The sequence below is a fragment of the Tenebrio molitor genome, chromosome 1 (genome assembly GCF_963966145.1).
Source record: "Tenebrio molitor chromosome 1, icTenMoli1.1, whole genome shotgun sequence".
Classification (NCBI taxonomy): domain Eukaryota; kingdom Metazoa; phylum Arthropoda; class Insecta; order Coleoptera; family Tenebrionidae; genus Tenebrio; species Tenebrio molitor.
In genome coordinates, this window is record NC_091046.1 from 21976201 (window position 1) to 21997879 (window position 21679).

Sequence of the window (21679 nt, forward strand, 5' to 3'; positions counted from 1 at the left end):
ATTAGCATTGTCAACATTTTCATACCGCGAATTTTCTTTGTCTTCTTGATGACACATTGAAGTTGTCGGTTTCGAAAATTCTTTATTTGTGACGCCATGATGAATTTTTCGGGCATATCCGCGTTCCACCACTGGACCTCAGGTTCTTTTAACCCTATAGCCGAATTCCACCACCAACGTTGACCATAGGGATTAAGGCGCTTTTGAGAAGTCGGGTTATTGACGTCCTAAGTAATTACGAACAAACTTAACTCTGTCCTTTTTTATTTAAACTGATACCTTAAAGGGTAGAAGTAAAACAACAATTTCTAAAAAGTAGGTATACTAGTTTAAAAAATAGTCCTTCTCTGCACAATCTTATTTCGAAAAGAGTGGATAAGAAGATTTAGGCTCAGAAGTTTTTCGGTGGAGGAATTCGTCTATGGACTTAATCTGTACCCTTTAAAGACAATAGATAATGTCAGGTATAGTGGAGGAACTTGGTACAACCGAATTTTTCTTGCAAAGTGAATCTTGTTTAAACTCAGTCTTCACTTGTACTTGAAGACTTCCAGCATCCATGTCTTTTTAATCCAAGAACGTCCTCACCTTTATTAGCTACCAATGTAGCTGAACTTCGAGGAAACGAGTGACTCTTAGTCCTAGCGTTCTCTGGATTTCTCAGAAATTGGGGCCGAACGCACCCCAAGTTTCTTCTACAACATCTACTTTGTTTTCGGAATCACTAAGATCAGTCATTTTTCTGCCTCTTTTTAACACGACTGGCGATATTTGCACAAAAAAACTGCAATGGCGGTAACTGCTTGCAGGTTGCCTTAGAAACGCGATACAAAAATCGACATTATCGCAACACGATGTGAAGGGTAACACGTATCGCATCCCGCCTATTCTAGATGTGAATGTTTTGTAATGAATATTGAATTGCGCAAAAAAATCTCATAAGCATCACGAACGTTAAGTACAATGTACCGATCTCAGACAATATTTGGAGTCGTCGCTGCGCTCCTTCTCCAAACAATTGTCTTCGATCGGTACATTGTCCTTACCGTTCTTTATACTTAATATACTATTTCGAATTAACAAAAATTGTTTGCTTTTACGTCAAAGAGACAGGACTAAGAACTATCGTGGATTCAGTTAGGTATAGTTATTTTCAAAATTTGAAATCAAAATATTGTTGCAATACGTATAATGGGTTGCGGCAAAAAGAAATTCTGAAGTACCCCTCTCGTGAATAACCCTGTAGTGATGTAGAATAAAATTCTAAGATCATAGTACAGGGTGAGTGAAACTCCGATGTCTCAGCTCTATTCATCGATTTTTTCCCAAAAACATACCTATATTTTGGCATATTTAAAAAGAGCTAATTTTTCTGAACAAATTTTGTGAAGAAAAAAATTTGCTATCTTTTTCCGTTAAAAAATAATAAGCAAATTTGTAAATATCAAAAATTCGCAATCCTCATGATTTAAACAAGATAGCAAATTTTTTTTTTTACAAAAATTGTTCAGAAAAATTCTCTTTTTAAATATGCCAAAATATAGGTGTTTTTGGGAAAAAATTCGATGACGTCATTACTTTAAATATGGAAAAATATGCAAATTTGGTTTAAAATGGACCTTATTCAATCCCATTTAAGAACCTCTTTTCACATTTTTTCTATCGTCTTTCCTTTTCTTTTAATAGAACTGAGACACCGAGTTTCGCTCACCCTGTACATATATTTTTTGTGCCGATTTTCTCCAACATTAACTGCCAGTTTTCGATGGCCGGCCACTTGCATTGGATGAAACAACAGAAGATAAAGAAGAAGATGTTAGGAACAAGAGCACGAAGCTAATGTGGCAGTTTCAATTCAATAATTGTACTTTTCACTTTTGTGATAATTACTGTAAAAATGATGAATAAAATCTTACTTGAATAATATGTGTGAGCGTATTTTATGACTCTATAAGATACGTTGCTATTGACGACGTGTCTTATAGAGAATAGTTATTTACACTACGAGAGAGGAAGGTAAAGCTTTTGTTCACGCGAATTGCATGTTCGGCCACGACGCGCAGCGGAGTGGTCGATGCAATTCAAGTGAACAAAAGCGGCCTTACTCTCGAGTGCTGTATTTGATTTTGTTCGATACCAGACATAACTCCTTAGAAAATGAGTCTGTAACTTTATATTCAAAATTTTAAATAAAATTAAAATAAAATAAATAAATCACATTTATGGAGAGATCTGTTGCTATGGAAAAAAATAAAATACAAAATAAACAAAGTTTTGCATAGTCAATAAAGTGATTGTGCACACCACGTTGTGGAAATGGATGATGAAGAATTCTGTGTTCCTGATGACGTCCTGGAAGAGGCAAGTGCCGCGAAGTACCAAATGGTGCCTACGAAATCAAAATTACGATACCAGAAAGAATTGGAAATATTTACACAATGGCAGACCGAGATCAAGGGAAAAGACGAAAGCAGCATCAGCGCGGTTATTCAATGTTGAAGAGTACACTGTTTGTATTTCAAAACGTTTATATCTCCAGGTATCCAGGTAAGAGGTTTTTTTAATAAGCTATTAGTTGTTTTAATATAATAAATTGTACAGGTTTAACAGTCTTACCTCCTTTTTGAAAACAAAATGTAGAAACTATCAGCCGAAAGAAGCTACAACTTCTTCGAGAAACGATGTTTGCAAGTTTTTACTGGAAGCGGCGGACCAAGAGTGGATCCTTCAGAAAGTTGTACTGATGATGGGCATATTCGGTGGCCGTCGTGATTAATTATGTAAAGTGATGAATTGTTATAGAGTGAGTTTTTTTTAAGACTGGCCATAGGGTTTTACAAGCTACATTTTTCAACCCCCTGTTAACTTTTGTCCTCATGAAAGTATTCAACCCAGTTTTGTAGTAAAGTTGTGGGATATGATAATGTATTGAAACAATTTCAATTTAATAACCAGAATCAAGGAATAAGTTATAGCAAAAAGACATTTTTTGAATTCCGTTTGCTCTAATTTTAAATTTTCAGTAGGCTAAAATTTCACCTGACATTTGTAATTTTGATATGTAATTGATTATGTGATTGCTTAACTGCCTCTGGAGGCCATTTTGAACATTTCATTTAATTTTTATTAAAGTAAAGAAACTTGTTATAACATAAATAATGAATCTATCGTTATAAAATGTAAAATATTAATGTTCACACTATTTTTTGCAAATAACATTTTATTTGTAAATTGTCTATTACAACCATTTAGGTATTACAAATACAAAGTTAACAGGAGGTTGAAAAATTAGCATGTAAAACCCTCTGGCCAGTCTTAAAAAAACGCACTGTATACGTTATTCACGTTGAATTGAACATTTCAAGGTCAAATAATTTAGCAAACAGTGACATACAGGTAAATACCGTTCACGATGGATTGAGCATTGCTAAATTCGCATTATGGTGGTTAGCTGCATGTCACTATTTACAAAACATAATTACAGAGCCAAAAAATAAAATTATTTGACCTTAAAATGTTCAACTCCACGTGAATAACGTTTAGTTATTATTGGTATGTAATTATTTTCAATATACAAATTCTTTTTCATAAAATCGAATTTCAATTATGCGTGAGCGAAAGTGCGTGAGCGAAAGTGGAACCTTCACTCACTGGTAACCATGGATACAGACCCACTTTCTAGGGAGGTATCGAACAAAGCGTATTTTATGAGAAACATAAGGTGTGAGCTCAAATGCACCATAGAAACAGTATAAGATATTAGTGTTAGAAAAAATAAATAATGTGTCCGTTATACAAATTTTAATATTTTTTTGAGAAAATAATAATGTAAATGAGGGACATTTGTGTGATGATCTTTTATTACAGGTAAGGTAATTCTCTGTGTGAATCGATTTAAATTGCTAAGGGACAATTTAAAAAAGTCTGAACTTGTTGAAGACAAGATCATGGATTACTAAAGTCAGAAAATTTTCAGGTTGGACCTGCGTCTTATTTTTTAATATTTTTGTAAGAAAATAACATTTTCCCGAGAAGTTAATTAACTGGAATGAGCGATAACGAATTATTGACAATTAAAGTCAGCAATTAAAAAAAATGTGGAAGATTTTAATTTAGTTTTCTGTAGTGTTGAGTTTAATGTTCATTCAATGAAAATTGTTAATTAGCAATAAATTAATTGTTATGGTTTTTTTTGAATTTCTTTAAATTGTCTAAGTCACAGTCAGAGCAATCCTCACAATATTATAAATTTATTAACGTACCTGAAGTATAAGATGTTTTAATTCTTGATCAGATAAGAAGGATGGTTTATAATGACCTTCTGTATAAGAATGTACGGCTCCTCTTATTGTTTTCAAATGTTGAACTGCCATTCGAAGTACTGTTAATTTATCGAGCTTTCTAGACATTGCATGGCACATTGGAATCATCGCAGAAAGCTCAGTTATATAAGTATTCATTTTATCCCGACGACGTTTTTCAATTTCACTGTGATTCTGCCTGTAAAAATTGAAATTACAATAATCACATTATGTTCTAACTAATCAAACACCGGATAAGTGATAACACGACGTTCAGCCGTATTGAAAAGGCGCTAAAGTGGAACTCCAAATACCACTCATCGTCAAGTTAATAAATAATGTTGAGACAAATTCTCTCATTCGTGAAAAAATTCTATACCTACTCGTATGTATGTTTTATATGCTTACCCATTTAAATTAGCAATGTAATTTCTGTTTTGTCAAATTTCATTGTTTTCTGAAAATTAATCAGTTATAATAGCAGTTGTGTTTTTTTTTTGTTAGGGTTTATACTTTGGTACGGATCACAAAATATAGAAAATTGACATAGATTCTGGGGATTCAGTGAGGTAACCTTTCTCTACTTGTAGAGTATTATTCTTTACACTGTATTTTCACGAGAACTAATGCTCATTGTTGGTATAAAATAGCTATTAAGACAACAAGGGTTTTATAGACGATTTAAAAATCGAGATCGTAGTTTAAATCAGAGCGACCGCAGGGAGCGAGGATTTAATAGATCGAGATTTTTAAACTATAAAACACGCGTTGTCTTCAAGATTTTTTCTAACACTAACATCTTATCAGAAATTTTAATAAATTCAGAAATTATTCGAGGCGCGTCACAATACACAAAATGCGGAGGTTGCCGTGAGTACTATGGTAATAATATCAACAAATTTGGAAAAAAACAATTTTTATCGTTGAAATGTGCCAAAACGTTCCAGAAGAAATAAGAAGAAAGGGGCAACTTGTTACCAATGAGGTCTAAAAGTGGATACGAAAAGGTGTATGTTTCGTTTCAAGGCCGGAACAATAAAAAAAGCACCACGGAGGTAACGGAAGATGTCATTTTGGCTTTTTTTGATATGGGGTAAGTGTCTAGAACTTCATTAAAAGTTAATTCACACTACGGCAAGAATCATTTGAAGAAAATGTAAAGATTGCCAATTTTCGATGGCCGGGCACTTGCATTGGATGAAACAGCAGAAGTTGAAGAAGAAGATGTTAGGAACAAGAGCACGAAGCTAATGTGGCAGTTCCAATTCAATAATTGTACTTTTCACTTTTGTGATAATTACTGTAAAAATGATGAATAAAATGTTACTTGAATAATATGTGTGAGCGTATTTTATGACTCTATAAGATACGTTGCTATTGACGACGTGTCTTATAGAGAAAAGCGTATTTTATGGGAAACATAAGGTGTGAGCTCAAATGCACCATGGAAACAGTATAAGATATTAGTGTTAGAAAAAAAAAATATTATAACATTCCCGTAAAGCAAATTCATTAGTGTCTTTTGATATTCCTTGCTATTTAAAATTTTTGGGATTAAGTGCACCTCCACTACCGAGTTCCGTCCGATACCTGAAATACGAGCCATAAAAATCTCTTTTTGGGTCCCTACTAATTCCGTCCGATGGTCAGCTTATTTGCTTTACCCCCACTTTTTGAATTGGTTTTGGTAGTAAGACATACAATGTTGTTTACTGCATCATTGACAAGTAAAAAGTTTTATTTCTGAGTGTTTCTATTGGCATAGCGTTAAGTGCATCGTGAAAATCATCAAAAGTATTTGGAAGACGTGGCAAATTCGTCAGTCTGCAATGTCCAATATTTTTTCGTACAGGGTCATTATAAATTATTGTCCCATCGCAGTTGGCGTTGAAAACTCACACAAATTTTGGATGTGCCGCCAGCCTCGCAACGTTTGACAAACTAGTAGACAGATTTCCACTACCGCCAGTAGCGCCACCTATCGGGGATACTAGTCTCACTCATGTTATAAGGCTTGACATATTATATACGAAGTTCTATTTTTCCAACTAATTATTTTCGTATCCCACCTCCACCCGGCGGCACGGCAATTTTGCCGGAGTACATACACTATTACGGATATTACTATCAAGTAATAGTGCAGTGCCTATCAACATAATTACCGGCGTCTCGCCTCCGCATTTTGACTTTGTTGTGTATTATGTTCTGTGTCAATGTTAAGGAACTTCCTCACGATGTGACATGAGTATAATAATATACCTTTTTGAATTTCAACTACCAATGTGTTATCTAAATCCAGAATTTTTAAATTTTTAAAAAGAGATTGCGGTACTATTCCCGTTGCTGAAATTACAAGTGGTAAAATCGAAATTTTTTCTAAACACCAAAGATTTCTCATAGCAACGGAGAGCTCTAAATATTTATTAATTTTTGTGTTATATGTCTGTGTTATATTATGTGAATTTGGAACAGCTATATCTAAAAGATATGCTTGCTTTTGTTGTTTATTTAAAATTATAATGTCTGGTCTGTTTTGCTTAATATGAATGTCAGTTAAAATTGTTCTTTCAAAATATAACTTGTAACTGTCATTTTCCAAACAACTTTTTGGTGTATAACTATAATGTGGTTGTGTATTCTTTAATAAATTGAATTTAACAGCTAAATTCATGTGTATAATTTTAGCGAATATATCGTGACGTTTTTTATATTCGCTTTGAGCCAAAACAGTGCAAGAAGAAATGATGTGTTCAATTGTTTCCCCTTCAGTTCCGCAAATCCTACATTTATCAATTATCGATTGTAAACCGCATATGTGTTTTTTATAATTTCTTGTATTTATAACACGATCTTGTATTGCAAATATAAAACCCTCCGTCTCAGGGTGAATATTTGATTTCTTAAGCCATGCATGAGAGGCCTGAATATTAACTTCTGGTTGTTCCAGTTCTTTAAAGTATCTCCCATGTAAAGACTTCTGTTTTATATTTGCTATAGTGTCAGGTATATTTGGCTTAACAATATCTGAAATTATATTATCACTTAAATTTAAAGGTGTGTAGCCTTTATCGGCTGAAACCAAAGCATTAAAAAAGGTGTTATCACGAGCTCTATTGAGGAAATAATTTTTTAGTGAAGCAATTTGATTATGTAGCAGTATTTCTAGATTTGAAAAACCCCTACCACCGTTTTCGCGTGGTAAATTAAATCTTTCAATAGCAGATTTAGGATGGTGTTTACTAAATTTGCTAAAAAGATCTCTAGTTTTAATGTTTATGTTCTGTAAATTAGTTTTGGACCATTTTATAACACCGAAAGAATAGGTCAGTAATGGAACAGCATATGTATTATTATTTATTATTATTATCCGATATAAAAAAGTTAAATATAATATCCATTACATTAAAAAAATATAATAAAAAAGGCTTAAAATCACAGCACTGTTAACTTTTTATATCGGATAATAAATACCCTCTATTGCTCTGTTCCGTTTGATTATCAACTTCTGAAGCAGCTGTATACAGGTGTCTCAGTTAAGATTTTCGAGATTAATATCTCGGTTACTTGCAAACGGATTTTTGTGAAATTTAAAATACAGATGTTTTAGACGGTGAAGGTTCAATTAGTAATAATAACATTACCTCAAGTTAAAAAATATAATTTTAGCACATGTTTCCTTTATTCAAATTAAACGCAATAATTATTAGATCGTTAAACATTAAAAAATAGGTGTCACTCGTCTTATTCAACGAGAAGATTAGATTTTGTTGTTAAAAATTTAATCTAAATTTTGAAGGTGTTTGATCAGTTACCTTTTGAAACAATTGAGACAAGTTACCAAGCCACATTTTGTACACCCCTTAAGATCTGTCAAAAGTGGGCGCACTTTATTATAAAAGTCAAATTGTGTCAATTTATTGAAAATGCTCTAAAAATAGACTACAATGACAGAAATTTCAATATTGTTTTTTATTGGCGATCAATTAAAAATTACGTTTTTAAGACTTGGATTATTGCATTAATGGGATTTTACTCTTCACCGTCTTAGCTGAGACACCCAGTATATTACGGAAAGTAATGACGGATTTTTTTTGTTATTATTACCCGTGGTGACAACTGGGGCCAAATTGCTACATATGTATTGACAGTTTTATTGAAATCAGACTTTTTTAGTGGTAGGGTATATGTCGAATATACACACATAGTGCAAATTCACAGTGGAAGAAAACATTTCATATTCAACTAATTAAAAATATAATCCCCAATTTCTAACAGCCCTTTCACAATGACGTTAACGTTACGTCGATGTTAAAACGTTAATGTTAACGTTAGATCTAATTACATGTATTTTAGTATTTTTTTTTTAATTATTTCCGCTGGCTAATGTTAGAATGTAACGTTAAGAATCCAGAACATTTCTGGGTCTAACGTTAACGCTAACAATATCATGTAACATTAGAGTGTTTTCGCGTTACGTTTTTCAGATAACCGTGTACGCTAACGCCGGTGTTGCTAGGCAATAGCGTAACCGATTCATTATTACAATAAGCGATTACGGTAATTGCTCGCGAATAGCGTACCGCTTATTTTAACGGAACGTAACGCGAAAACTCTCTATTAAGTTTCATCATAACGCCATTGTGAACGGTCTACACTGAAATACATGTAATTTTGAATTTCTAGATTTAACGTTAAGTAACATTAACGTTTTAACATCGACGTAACATTAACGCCATTATGAATGGGCCTATAATCAGCCTAAAGTTACTTTAACATTAAAGTTTACCATTTACCATAAAAACATATTGTTGAAACAATCCATTAAAGTCACGTTAAGATCAAGTCGACTTTAAGTTTATTATGAAACTGGCCCTAAATTTTACTTTCGCCTTTACCTTATCGAATCAGTGACTTCGATTTTGTGATAAGCGTTGTGTATGTGTTGCTGATTAAAATGAATGCAAGAATTTCGAAACCATGTATGGATTCTTACATGTGTTCAGTATGAATCTGAGATGTAAAAGATTGAATTCAAATCCGACACAGGAAATTGTACACCGTGATCAACAATGACTGAGTCTGTTGGCAATGAAACAATTGAAAAATATTGGTGTTTTTCTGTTTCATAATAGGCACTGACCGGATGTTTTAACTTGACACGACATTAAAAAAAATTATGTCGGGTATGTTTATGCTGTTACAAAAATGACCCTTTGATGGTAAACGTCAAATTCGCCTGTCAACTATGTCAAAGCTGACAACCGGAAATGCGTTTTGATTACAGTGGTACCAAAATCATTCAAATTTTTATTGTTACCAACAGATTCAGTCATTCTTGATCACGTTGTAGTATACCTATGCAATATGAAATGAGACATTAGAACACTATCATTCTAACGTAAAAGACAGTTAATATGTAGCGAGAATATAGCTAAAGTTTCTACTTTTTTAAATTTAACATTAAAAACAGAAAATAACTTATACGGGGTGATCAAATAGGACTGTTTAAGTTGGTAACACTGAATTGTATTTTAAATCGTATAACAGGAGTAATTTTCGGTTGTTGATGGCTTGTCATTGTTAATGCTATACCTACATCAGATATTTGTCAAATAAACCAACAAAACATACCCGGTTGCAGTGTTATAAATAACCGAAATATAAAATTTTCTTAGTTGTACTGCCAACTTAAACAGTCCTTTTTGATCACCCGGTAGTTTATGATAATTCAATAACGCACATTCGAAATCCGGAGGCTTTTATTTTAATTTTGTTTATATGTATACTTATTTATGTATAAGGCATTCACGATCTTTTTGGGACCGAGTTGGCTATGACATGACCATCTAGTGATTTTGTTGGCAGTACCTCAGTGATAACTACGGTGCGATCAATTAAAAAATAAATCGAGTCGGCGTGTTACCTATGGCAACCCATGCTATAGCATAGGCTCCAAAGCAAACTTGATTTATTTTTTAAATGATCGCTCCTTACATTCCCTAAAGGAAATTGACACTTGTTGTGTTAGGTTAGGTTGTTTTCAGTTTAGGGTTATATTTTCTGAATAAGTACATTGTTGTCGGATCTCTTAAATCTGGTCTGTACTTTTTAAATTAAATTAAATCGTTTAATAGAAATTGTTTATCGTAATAAAATTATTTTGGCAATTTTGACTGTTCCTTTGACGGAAATTTAAATTATTTTTGCACAGTTAATAAATCATTTAGTTTCTCACGAATATTAAAATAAAAAATCTGGCAATGCGCTGGCAAGAAAATGTCGAACAGACACTGACAGGAATGTAATTTGTGAATGTTAAGTTAAATCATAAGCGTAACAAATTCTTGTAAGATTAAACGAATATATCATAAATATCAACATTTTTAATTAAATAACTAGTATGGTTGACTTGTTATTAAAAATGCATTCCTATTATAATTTTACAATGACCTAGAAAATAAAACTGTTACTAAGCAACTAAATGTTAACCACCTTGAACCGCAGTAAGGATTCTATAATTATTACATCTAACAATTGTGTACCTACTTACTTTTTATTTTCATCATTTGTTTTTACTGATTTAACATCCTCTCCGTTATCATCATCTGGATCGCTTGTATCACTGAAAAAAATCACCTGGTTAATGAAACTATAATAAAAGTTGATACTTTAATATTTTATCTAGTTTGCGTTGCAAATGGGCTCATTATTATATCGAAAACAGTTTAATAATGAATCATATTATCAAACTGTTTTTGGGAACTTTTAGCTTTTGTTATATTGGCAACATCAGCCGTTTGACGTCAGGCATCAAGGTAACGAGTGAAGCTTTGAAGTAAATTTAGTAAATATAACCTTACATTTTTGTGAAAAATGTCTGTTACCAACCCACGCGAAAGTCCCTAGTTCTAATATAAAATTTGAGCAGCTGAAATTTTAGGAATTAGTAAAGCAAAGTAGATAAAATAGTATATTACACTCGTTTAATAAGACGTATTACCACATTCCTTACATTAAAGCACTTCTCGCTACGCTCGTAGGGCTTTAAACACACTCATGTGATAATAAAGCGTCTTTTTTGTTCAACACTGTCAGAATTTGAGAATTTTCTCCTATGTGAACGGATTTTGATAAATGTCACAACTTGTCAAAACGAAACGTCAAGCTAATTTTAAAGGTTTTAAGCGATTTGGAGCCTTTAAGGGGCTCGTCGAACAAAAAAACGTTGTATTCAACTCGTTCGTGTGTAAATTGGGCCTTTTTTGGCCCACGCGTGCCAAAAAAGGCCCAATTTACACACAAACTCGTCAAATAAACTACTATTTTAAACTTGTATAATAATATGTTATAATTTAATAAGTAGTGTTTTAAAGATCTAGGGTCAGTTTACAGAAGCCAAATTAAGATAATCGTAATCAAATGCGAGACTAACTGAACACCTGATCAGATTGAACCAATCGAGGTTTTCGAATTCATGGGTTAATAGCGCATTAGAATTTAGTTCGAATTAAATATTTAATTATTATCTTTCTCTAAACTGGCCCTCAATTTATTTATTTTATTTAATTTATCTCAATTTACAATTAAGATAACTAAATATATGTAATTATTAAAAAATGGGAATTCAAATCCTTCCCGTTGCTGCCACACTGACTTCGGTAGTACGAACGCGCCACGCTGCTACCCTTGTGGTGTCCCTGGTCACAGATTACTCATATAAGCAGATAGTGCACTTGACCAGCAATGCATTGATTGTAGCGGTCCAAGATTCTTGCCGCGGTAGCTTTCGTTTGGTTCGCGGGAATTTAAAATGTGACCCGATCGACGCGGAATTCTAAAATTGTAAATAAAGCAAATAAAACCAATATATGAGTTCTAATCAGTTCTATTGATGTTATGTCCATAAAAATGATACAGAAAATAAAACCAGAATAAAATATTAACGTAATATATCTTTCAGAAAGAAAAAATAATTTAAAAAAAAGGAATACAATTCAAACAAATCAATTATTCTAAATAAAACAATCAAACTGGAAACGGGCTAACCCATACAGACTTAATTGTGGCATGAAATAAGTTTAAATTTTGTTGTATTGAATTTAAACCACAGTTTTATTTATACCAATTAATTGTAAGTTATTATTAGGCTTTGGTTCTAAAGATATTATGTTGTAGTCAATTATAACTACACTAACTGACACAAAAAACGACTCACTTTGAAATTTATTAATATAATTAAGTAATTCATTGTCTTAGAAAAATTTTTTGATGTCATGTTGTATGTTGTATTGATAAGTGTTATTTAAGTTATTCTTTATCAAAGAATATCCGACAAACAAAACATTAAACACAGCAAATAAAATTTTAATGAAAAAAAAATAAAAGTAATTTTCCAGAAAAAAATTTATTTTATGAAAAATTGCCAAAATTTGAACAGCATTTTGAATTAGTATCTCGTATTGTCACATTAAATCTTTTAACACGTAAATTAACCGACAAAAACACAACGTGGAAAAACGCAAATTTTCTAATTATTTATTTAAACAAAACAATTCGGTTGCCATGGTGACCATAGCACTCCCGATCATTGAAAATATCCCAATTTAACTATAATAAAGAAAAATAAGCACAAATATAATTTCAAGATCATTTATTAAAGAAATCATAATGAGTCGTTTTTTGTGCCGGTGAGTGTATTATATTAAGTATATATTTCTATATTTTCTGGGTTAGGCCGTTTTATCTTTTACACTACCTCAAATAAATGCTTCACAAAGTCACAAATGCGATACATTCAATAACTTTCTGTTTTTAAGTGTTGGGCAATTTATGTTGCGGTTGTAATATTTTAATGCATAATAAATTCTCATGTGGACATACAGTTTTAGAGAATAATCTAAGGGAAAATTCTTCGTTATCGTATTTATTAACAAAACCAACTAAACAGGTTTTTAAATTCGTGCGAACCAAAACAGAGACTTGCGCACTGAAACTGGAAACAATTCGAGGTCCGAGTGCACTATCTGTTTATATGAGTAATCTGTGCCCTGGTAGTACCCAAGAAGTATAGAAGTAATAGGGACGCGGTAAATTAATGCGGTGGGGCACAAGGAAACGGGCGCAATTTAGTATGCAAGCCGTGAGATACATCCCAGATAACACTTGAGATGTTGGGAATTAACAATAAAACTGGAGGAAAATAAAACACTATAATAAAGATTGTCATCTATGAAAAAAATTCAACAGGATGAGATCCTAAATTTGTAATAAAAGCTTTAAAAATGTATCGACACGTTTATTTACCTTTAAATGTACACTTTTCTATGAAAATTAAAAGATTTTTCAGTATTAAAATGGTGTTTGGAAATAGCGACCTACGGTTATAACGACCGAATTTCACCGGTCCCTTCCACATCGTTATAAACGATATAATATACTGTATATGGTTTGGATAATACCAGATCTAAAACCATTGGTGAAAGACCTCGCACAGCCAACAAAATGCTCTGCTATGTTATCCACGGGTTATCAACTACGAGTAGATACACAATTGCTGCAGGGTACTTTTTCCATTCAACATTAACAACGGCACAATTTTCACAGATTATGGTTTCATTGTTCTTTAGCTTGTTACTGACAATCATGCATCAAATGTAGCTTAATTTAAAAAAATTTGCAGCGGAACGTTAAAAAATCATATTGACCTTTTTTTCCACTATTTCTAAGTTTTGATTAGGTACTAGGTGCGTTCGGATACTACCTCGGAGATGCAAGCACAAATTTAATGGACTTGAACAGCTGATTGGAGATCAATCTGAAATAAACGAACGAAAATAGGGTAGATAATTGTTCACTTTAGCTCCCGGTCGAATTTTCGCGTTTTTTCTGGCCAGATACCTTTAGGGCGTCCTCCTACATCGTTTCCCACCACTCAAACCTTGTGCAAATGCCCTTGTTTTTCTCTCTTGTTCCACATACTACATAAACATAACCAGATAATAACCCTACTATTGTGACAGGCGCCAAAATCTCAACATCCTCGGTCCAGAAACCCCTAGCAAATCGAGCTTCCTCTAATGACTCTGACGTCTAATATCCGAACGATTTAGATTTACATCAATTTGCTCATTTTATAATAACCGAATGATTTTGACGTAAATTAGCATAAAAATGATATAAACGAACGCAGCTACTGTCAATACTGTCATTGTGACGAATTTCGTTTTCAAATCAGTTCCTAATGTTAATTTAGGGGGCGCCACTGTACGTACGCTCCAGGGCCTACTCGACGGGAACACTTTTTCAAACCAAGTGGGACGGCCATAATAAGCGCCTAGCGTTTTGATACAGTTGGCCATGCCTAGGTTTACTGTGTTGTCTATGATGATGGACATGACCAACTTCATTAAACTATGTTATGGCCATTCCAATTCCATTAAAATGGGCTTCGTATGAAGTATGTCATGGATAGTGATGAAGTGGTGCCATCTGTTTGTTAGACATCAAGGTAAAATTGCCGTCATATTTGAAATTTTGTCAATCAAAAAACTCTGAAAATGTTCATTAAATGCATTATTTGTGGCAATTCTGAAAAACCTTTATTTCAATTTCCCAGCGACAGTGGAGTTAGAGCTAAATCGTTTGAGGTTCTTCGGGAAATTTGTGGTACTAGAAAAGAAATTCGTTAACATAGTTTAATGAAGTTGGTCATGTGATGGAGATGAATTGGCGATATCTAGTGAAATTTAGAATAACCACACATTTAAAAAGTTAAATATCAGGTTATGTTATATGCCATTTCATTGTCAAGAACTGTCAGTTTATACTTTTATGACACTATGGCAGGAACATGAAAAATTAGTTAGCGTCTTAGAACCTCGAATTCTGTAATTCTTGCATCGTTTTACTCCGAAATGATCAAGTTCCACGACGAAATTCCCATTCGGAGTGGTTTTGCTGTGATCTTTCATACTTGCTTGTGTAAAAACCTATTCAGAGGAAAGTTAGCGTCTTAAAACCTCGATTTCTGTAATTCTTGCATCGTTTGACTCCGGAATGTTCAAGTTCCACGACGAAATTCCGATTCGGCGTTAGTTTGCTGTGATTAGTCTATTCTATGACTGTGATCCTTCACACTTGCGTGCGTAAAAACGCATTTAGAGGAAAGTTAGCGTCTTAGAACCTCGAATTCTGTAATGCTTGCATCGTTTTACTCCGAAATGATCAAGTTCCACGACGAAAACGTATAAACTGACAGTTTTTGACAATGAAATAGCATATAACATAACCTGATATTTAACTTTTTAAATGTGTGGTTATTCTAAATTTCACTAGATATCGCCACTTCATCTCCATCACATGACCAACTTCATTAAACTATGTTATGGCCATTCCAAATGTCGAAAAAAAGTAAACCAAATGACAACTCGATGATGGACATAGACAACACAGTAAACCTATAGAACGCAAACTCCTATGCATTTTCCTCATTTTTTTGGAAACGCACCCACCACAAGCCGTCAGGGGACGCTGCCGTTTTATAAAAATCAAGGCCATCTGAATCAAAAAGCTACGCTTATAAGCGTAGCTTTTTGATTCAGATGGCCTTGATAAAAATAAAAATCGCGGAAACTTATGCCAAAATGTAAAAAATTATATTTTGACATATCAAGTCATAAGTAATAAATTTACTATTGTGCGACTTTGCACCCTGCAAAGGAATTATAAACCATGTGGAACTCGCCATAGATTTCCAAATCCAATTAAATATCCTGGGCGTTTTATGGAATGGATTAAAAGACGGGTAACAAGCAGTTATCAACTTTGGAGCCTATGAAAGTGTAGGTATAACAGCTACACTGTGTGTGGACTTCATTTTACCAGCAAAGACTTCGGCACGAACGAATATGGCCGTAGATACCCTCGATACAACTTCCCTCCTTTTCCAATCCAGACTTACGAGTACTTCCAGTAATAGTAAAAAAATATTGATAATTATATTTTAACTGAAAACTATTTTTTATAGAATTTTCATCCGATCTACTGATCTACGATATTTCTACTGAAGACGCTATAAGTAAATTGTGTAAATCCTGTTTTATGTAGTAATGAAGATATAAATTCTTGTGGAAGTTTCAAAAAGAAAATGAGAAAAGCTGAGCATATTTAAAATTATAAAAAGGCAGAATGTTAATCCAAAATTCGGGCTGCAACTAGGGGCTGCAATGTACCGAAAACGTTACATGTAAAATTCGATGTCAAAATAAAGAGCAAAATTTTGAAGGTGAGGAAGCCATAAATCTCTGTTTGTCGCAATTGAGGAAAAGAAATACCAAACCAAAATTTATAAAAATGCAATGAAAATGTATCGAAAAAATTTGAAAATAAAAACTTCAAAATAAATGTACTCGTAGTCTTAATTTCATAAATAAATTATTTGAAAATTAAAATAAATAAAAAAGCCAGGATATCCAGCTGGCTGTGTCTTATTTTGCACCTACCACAAGCCAGTAGATGGCGTCGGGACACAAAAAACTCAAGGTTGGTAGAACTGACTAATTTGTATAATAGGTTGCCTCGTTGAAAATTGCGGGGCGGGGGGGAAAGTAACTCGTGACGTAAAATCAACCCAGAAATTTTGGGTGTTCGAATAGAACCTAAGGTTTATAAGCTCCGTGGAGTTTATTGGGTGGCTTTTTGGGATTTATTCTAGCGAAGGAACACCTAATGCATGATCGACAGACTCTGTAGTAAAAGTTTAGTACACTGTGACGTCACGAGTAACTTTTGCGGGGGGAAAAAATTCAGACTATTGCTTTAAATGGAAACGAGGCAACCTATTATACAAATTAGTCAGTTCTACCAACCTTGAAAAAACTATGGGAGTTTGCGTTCTATAGGTTTACTGTGTTGTCTATGATGATGGAGATGAAGTGGCGATATCTAGTGAAATTTAGAATAACCACACATTTAAAAAGTTAAATATCAGGTTATGTTATATGCCATTTCATTGTCAAAAACTGTCAGTTTATACGTTTTCGTCGTGGAACTTGATCATTTCGGAGTAAAACGATGCAAGAATTACAGAATTCGAGGTTTTAAGACGCTAACTTTCCTCTAAATACGTTTTTACACACGCAAATATGAAGCAAACCCGCGCCGAATCGGAATTTCGTCGTGGAACTTAAACATTTCGGAGTAAAACGATGCACGAATTACAGAAATCGAGGTTTTAAGACGCTAACTTTCCTCTAAATACGTTTTTACACACGCAAGTATGAAAGATCACAGCAAAACCGCTCCGAATGGGAACTTCGTCGTGGAACTTGATCATTTCGGAGTAAAACGATGCAAGAATTACAGAATTCGAGGTTCTAAGACGCTAACAAATTTTTCATGTTCCTGCCATAGTGTCATAAAAGCATAAACTGACAGTTTTTGACAATGAAATGGCATATAACATAACCTGATATTTAGCTTTTTAAATGTGTGGTTATTCTAAATTTCACTAGATATCGCCACTTCATCTCCATCACATGACCAACTTCATTAAACTATGTTAACAAATTTCTTTTCTAGTACCACAAATTTCCCGAAGAACCTCAAACCATTTAGCTCTAACTCCACTGTCGCTGGGAAATTCAAATAAAGGTTTTTCAGAATTGCCACAAATAATGCATTTAATGAGCATTTTCAGTTTTTTGATTGACAAAATTTCAAATTTGACGGCAATTTTACCTTGATGTCTAACAAACAGATGGCACCACTTCATCACTATCCATAACATACTTCCTACGAAGCGCATTTTAATGGAATTGGAGTGGCCATAACATAGTTTAATGAAGTTGGTCATGTCCATCATCGACTTGTCATTTGGTTTACTTTTTTTCGACATTTGGGATGGCCATAACATAGTTTAATGAAGTTGGTCATGTGATGGAGATGAAGTGGCGATATCTAGTGAAATTTAGAATAACCACACATTTAAAAAGTTAAATATCAGGTTATGTTATATGCCATTTCATTGTCAAAAACTGGCAGTTTATACGTTTTCGTCGTGGAACTTGACCATTTCGGAGTAAAACGATGCAAGAATTACAGAATTCGAGGTTCTAAGACGCCAACTTTCCTCTAAATACGTTTTTACACACGCAAATATGAAGGATCACAGCAAACCCGCGCCGAATCGGAATTTCGTCGTGGAACTTGAACATTTCGGAGTAAAACGATGCAAGAATTACAGAAATCGAGGTTTTAAGATGCTAACTTTCCTCTAAATACGTTTTTACACACGCAAGTATGAAAGATCACAGCAAAACCGCTCCGAATGGGAATTTCGTCGTCGAACTTGATCATTTCGGAGTAAAACGATGCAAGAATTACAGAATTCGAGGTTCTAAGACGCTAACTAATTTTTCATGTTCCTGCCATAGTGTCATAAAAGTATAAACTGACAGTTTTTGACAATGAAATGGCATATAACATAACCTGATATTTAACTTTTTAAATGTGTGGTTATTCTAAATTTCACTAGATATCGCCACTTCATCTCGATCACATGACCAACTTCATTAAACTATGTTAACGAATTTCTTTTCTAGTACCACAAATTTCCCGAAGAACCTCAAACCATTTAGCTCTAACTCCACTGTCGCTGGGAAATTGAAATAAAGGTTTTTCAGAATTGCCACAAATAATGCATTTAATGAGCATTTTCAGAGTTTTTCGATTGACAAAATTTCAAATTTGACGGCAATTTTACCTTGATGTCTAACAAACAGATGGCACCACTTCATCACTATCCATGACATACTTCATACGAAGCTCATTTGAATGGAATTGGAATGGCCATAACATAGTTTAATGAAGTTGGTCATGTCCATCATCGACTTGTCATTTGGTTTACTTTTTTTCGACATTTGGGATGACCATAACATAAGGCGCTTTCCTTTTGCACCAAAACTCAGATATTTTTGCTCAGATCAGTTTGGTTCACTTATGTAGGTACGCGTTCCTTTTGCTTTTGGCTCAGACAAATAAAGTGAGTTTTTTACTTTCCCCCTTCCCGATGCTGCTCCACCTCGACAGCAGATGTAGATAACTGAGAATTAAGAGGAGTAGATACGTACTTTTCTTATGGAGCTTTCAATGTATAGTGCTAACACTGTAGCTTTAGCCCTAATGGACATATTTTCATGGAAATCATCTCATTAAAAGAGCAAACCATTCCCTACAAATCGGCTTGAAAATTTTTTAAAAATTCTTTTTTTTATTATTAGAAAACGTATCAAATATTTTCGTGAAATTGATGGTTCCTAGTTACAACAATGCAAAACCAGATTGTGGATATATTCTTAAGCCAAAATGTAGACTTACTGCTTTAAAAATGATAGGTTCAAACCCGGTAAAAATATTTTAATTAATAAGCTCATATTACAGCGTTAGCACAATTTGCAAAGTAAAATTCAGCTTGCCGTCGATGATTTAGAATCCCCAATAATAAGTCTACCGCAAGCGGGGGCCTTAGAAGCTATTTGATGGATTTATAATGTACCCAAACCCTCCTATACCTGGTTCCTCTTTACAGTATAGATAAAGTATTCCCTTAGTCTGGATTTTCATTTCATGTCTTTCCATTTTGACTACGGCCTGTGTTCGTTACTTGCTTCTTTATTGTGTTCTCTTGTTTAGTTGTTTTGTTTTACTTGTGTACCCGTTAACGTGGATAGTGTTTATTTGTAATATGTATGTACTTTTAGTGAGACTATTACTAGTGTTTTATTAATTGGTGACGTAAGTATGTGATAAAATATCTAAGTTTTCTACACCTAGTAATTCTATTTCTTCTTTCAGAGGTTAGATACTAGGAATTTATTTCTTGCTCTTAATATGGCCAAAGCTAATAAAAAAATGATAAAAAGACTTACAAGTCGAAAACGAAATAGAGGAGGTACTCAAAACCTGACAAATTGGAAGAATAAAGCGAAAGTGAGTATTTTTACCTGATGAATGACGCATGGTACATTAAGAAGGAACAAAAATGGAATCATAAGGAAATTAGACATTCGAAGAATGGCGAAAGTGAAAAAACAACGTGATGTAATAAAAATAAAACTGAGGCAAAAAGGTTATTCAAAAGGGTACCAGCACTCCAGGACACATAAACCTGACGAATCTTATGGTGAAAATTCTCAACAGACTGACATGTTTAGAGAAATGTATGAAGAAGAGGAGAAAGAAATTTTAAAATCATTAAAAAAAACGGATGAACAAATTTCTGAAATTGAACGAAGAACGGCAGATCAAAATGAAGATGGTGAATGGATGGAACAAAGAAGGAAATTAATAACTGTCTCAAATTTTGGCAAAATTTGTAAGCTAAAGAAAACTACAAATACTGCCGGAACTATAAAATCTATATTGTACAATGTCATTTAAACAAAAATTCCTTCTTTAAATCATGGAAAAATACATGAAATTGACGCCAAGAAGGAACTGGGAAAAAACCTAACCGAAGAATATAACGACAACATTGAAATAATTTCCTGTGGTCTTTTTATTGATAAGAGCGTTTATTTCTTGGGAGCATCCCCAGATGGTTTCGTAGAAAAGATCGATAGCCTTGTCGAAATAAAATGCTCTTATACTGCGTATAAACAAAATTTAACACGCGGCGAAGCCATTATGAAGAAATTAATCCCATTTTGGAAAATTAAAAATGATGGTAATTACGAAATTAATACCAACCACGACTGGACTTCATATAACAAATAAAAAAAATGTATATTGGCAGTGTGGACAGGAAAAAAACAAACTAAAAACACAAGTAATAGAAAAAAATGACGACTTTTGGGACAAAAAAATGAAAAATAAACTGGAACAATTTTATATGAAGTGTTATCTACCTGAATTAATTGATCCTAGAACATCAAGAAATATGCCAATAAGAGATATTAAATGAAATATTTAAAAATAATTGAAAGTTCTGTTTTATTTTTTGTAATAGATTGCTTTATTAGATTTACGATCAAAGCAAATAACTAAATTAAAAAATGTGTTTCATTTTTAAATATCTAACAAGATAATATCGATACTTTTATTTGAACCACTACCCAAAGCGTCAAAATAATACATGCCTGTGAAAGACCCTATTGTAAATCATGTAAATCATCATTACAATAAGCAGGGGTTGGTTTGCCGGGTTTATTGCTTATTCTGACAGCCGAGCCGGTGTTGTGGAAATTTCAAGGTCAACATTGGTATCTACTCCTCTTAACTCACTTTGTGATATTGGTGGTGGGGGAAAAAGTAAAGCGAGTCATCGCGTAGTTTTAGGTTATGTTTTGTATAAAGTGTTTGGCACAAATACAGGGTGTTTT

The 21679-nt window shown here is 33.4% G+C and overlaps 1 protein-coding gene and 2 long non-coding RNA genes across 6 annotated transcripts in view; 1 reads left to right on the forward strand and 2 right to left on the reverse strand.

The window, feature by feature from the left end:
• cyc (basic helix-loop-helix ARNT-like protein cyc) overlaps positions 1 to 21679 on the reverse strand; it is a 137220-nt gene that overhangs the window by 96831 nt on the left and 18710 nt on the right. For 3 of the 4 annotated variants that reach the window (XM_069062032.1, XM_069062034.1, XM_069062035.1), the window contains exons 3-4: positions 10852 to 10923; positions 4263 to 4500 (exon numbers count right to left, since the gene is read on the reverse strand). In XM_069062032.1, coding sequence (XP_068918133.1) covers positions 4263 to 4500; positions 10852 to 10923 — 310 coding nt within the window. The remainder of the gene's footprint in view (positions 1 to 4262; positions 4501 to 10851; positions 10924 to 21679) is intronic. The other variant, XM_069062033.1, reaches the window with a different exon arrangement.
• LOC138138697 (uncharacterized) lies at positions 4716 to 5636 on the forward strand. Its single transcript, XR_011162076.1, has 2 exons — positions 4716 to 5394; positions 5453 to 5636. It is a non-coding gene; the product is annotated as an uncharacterized lncRNA (long non-coding RNA).
• Positions 13582 to 15767, reverse strand: LOC138141339 (uncharacterized). The gene is made up of 2 exons (XR_011163100.1): positions 14199 to 15767; positions 13582 to 14115 (listed from the first exon to the last, which is right to left on the reverse strand). It is a non-coding gene; the product is annotated as an uncharacterized lncRNA (long non-coding RNA).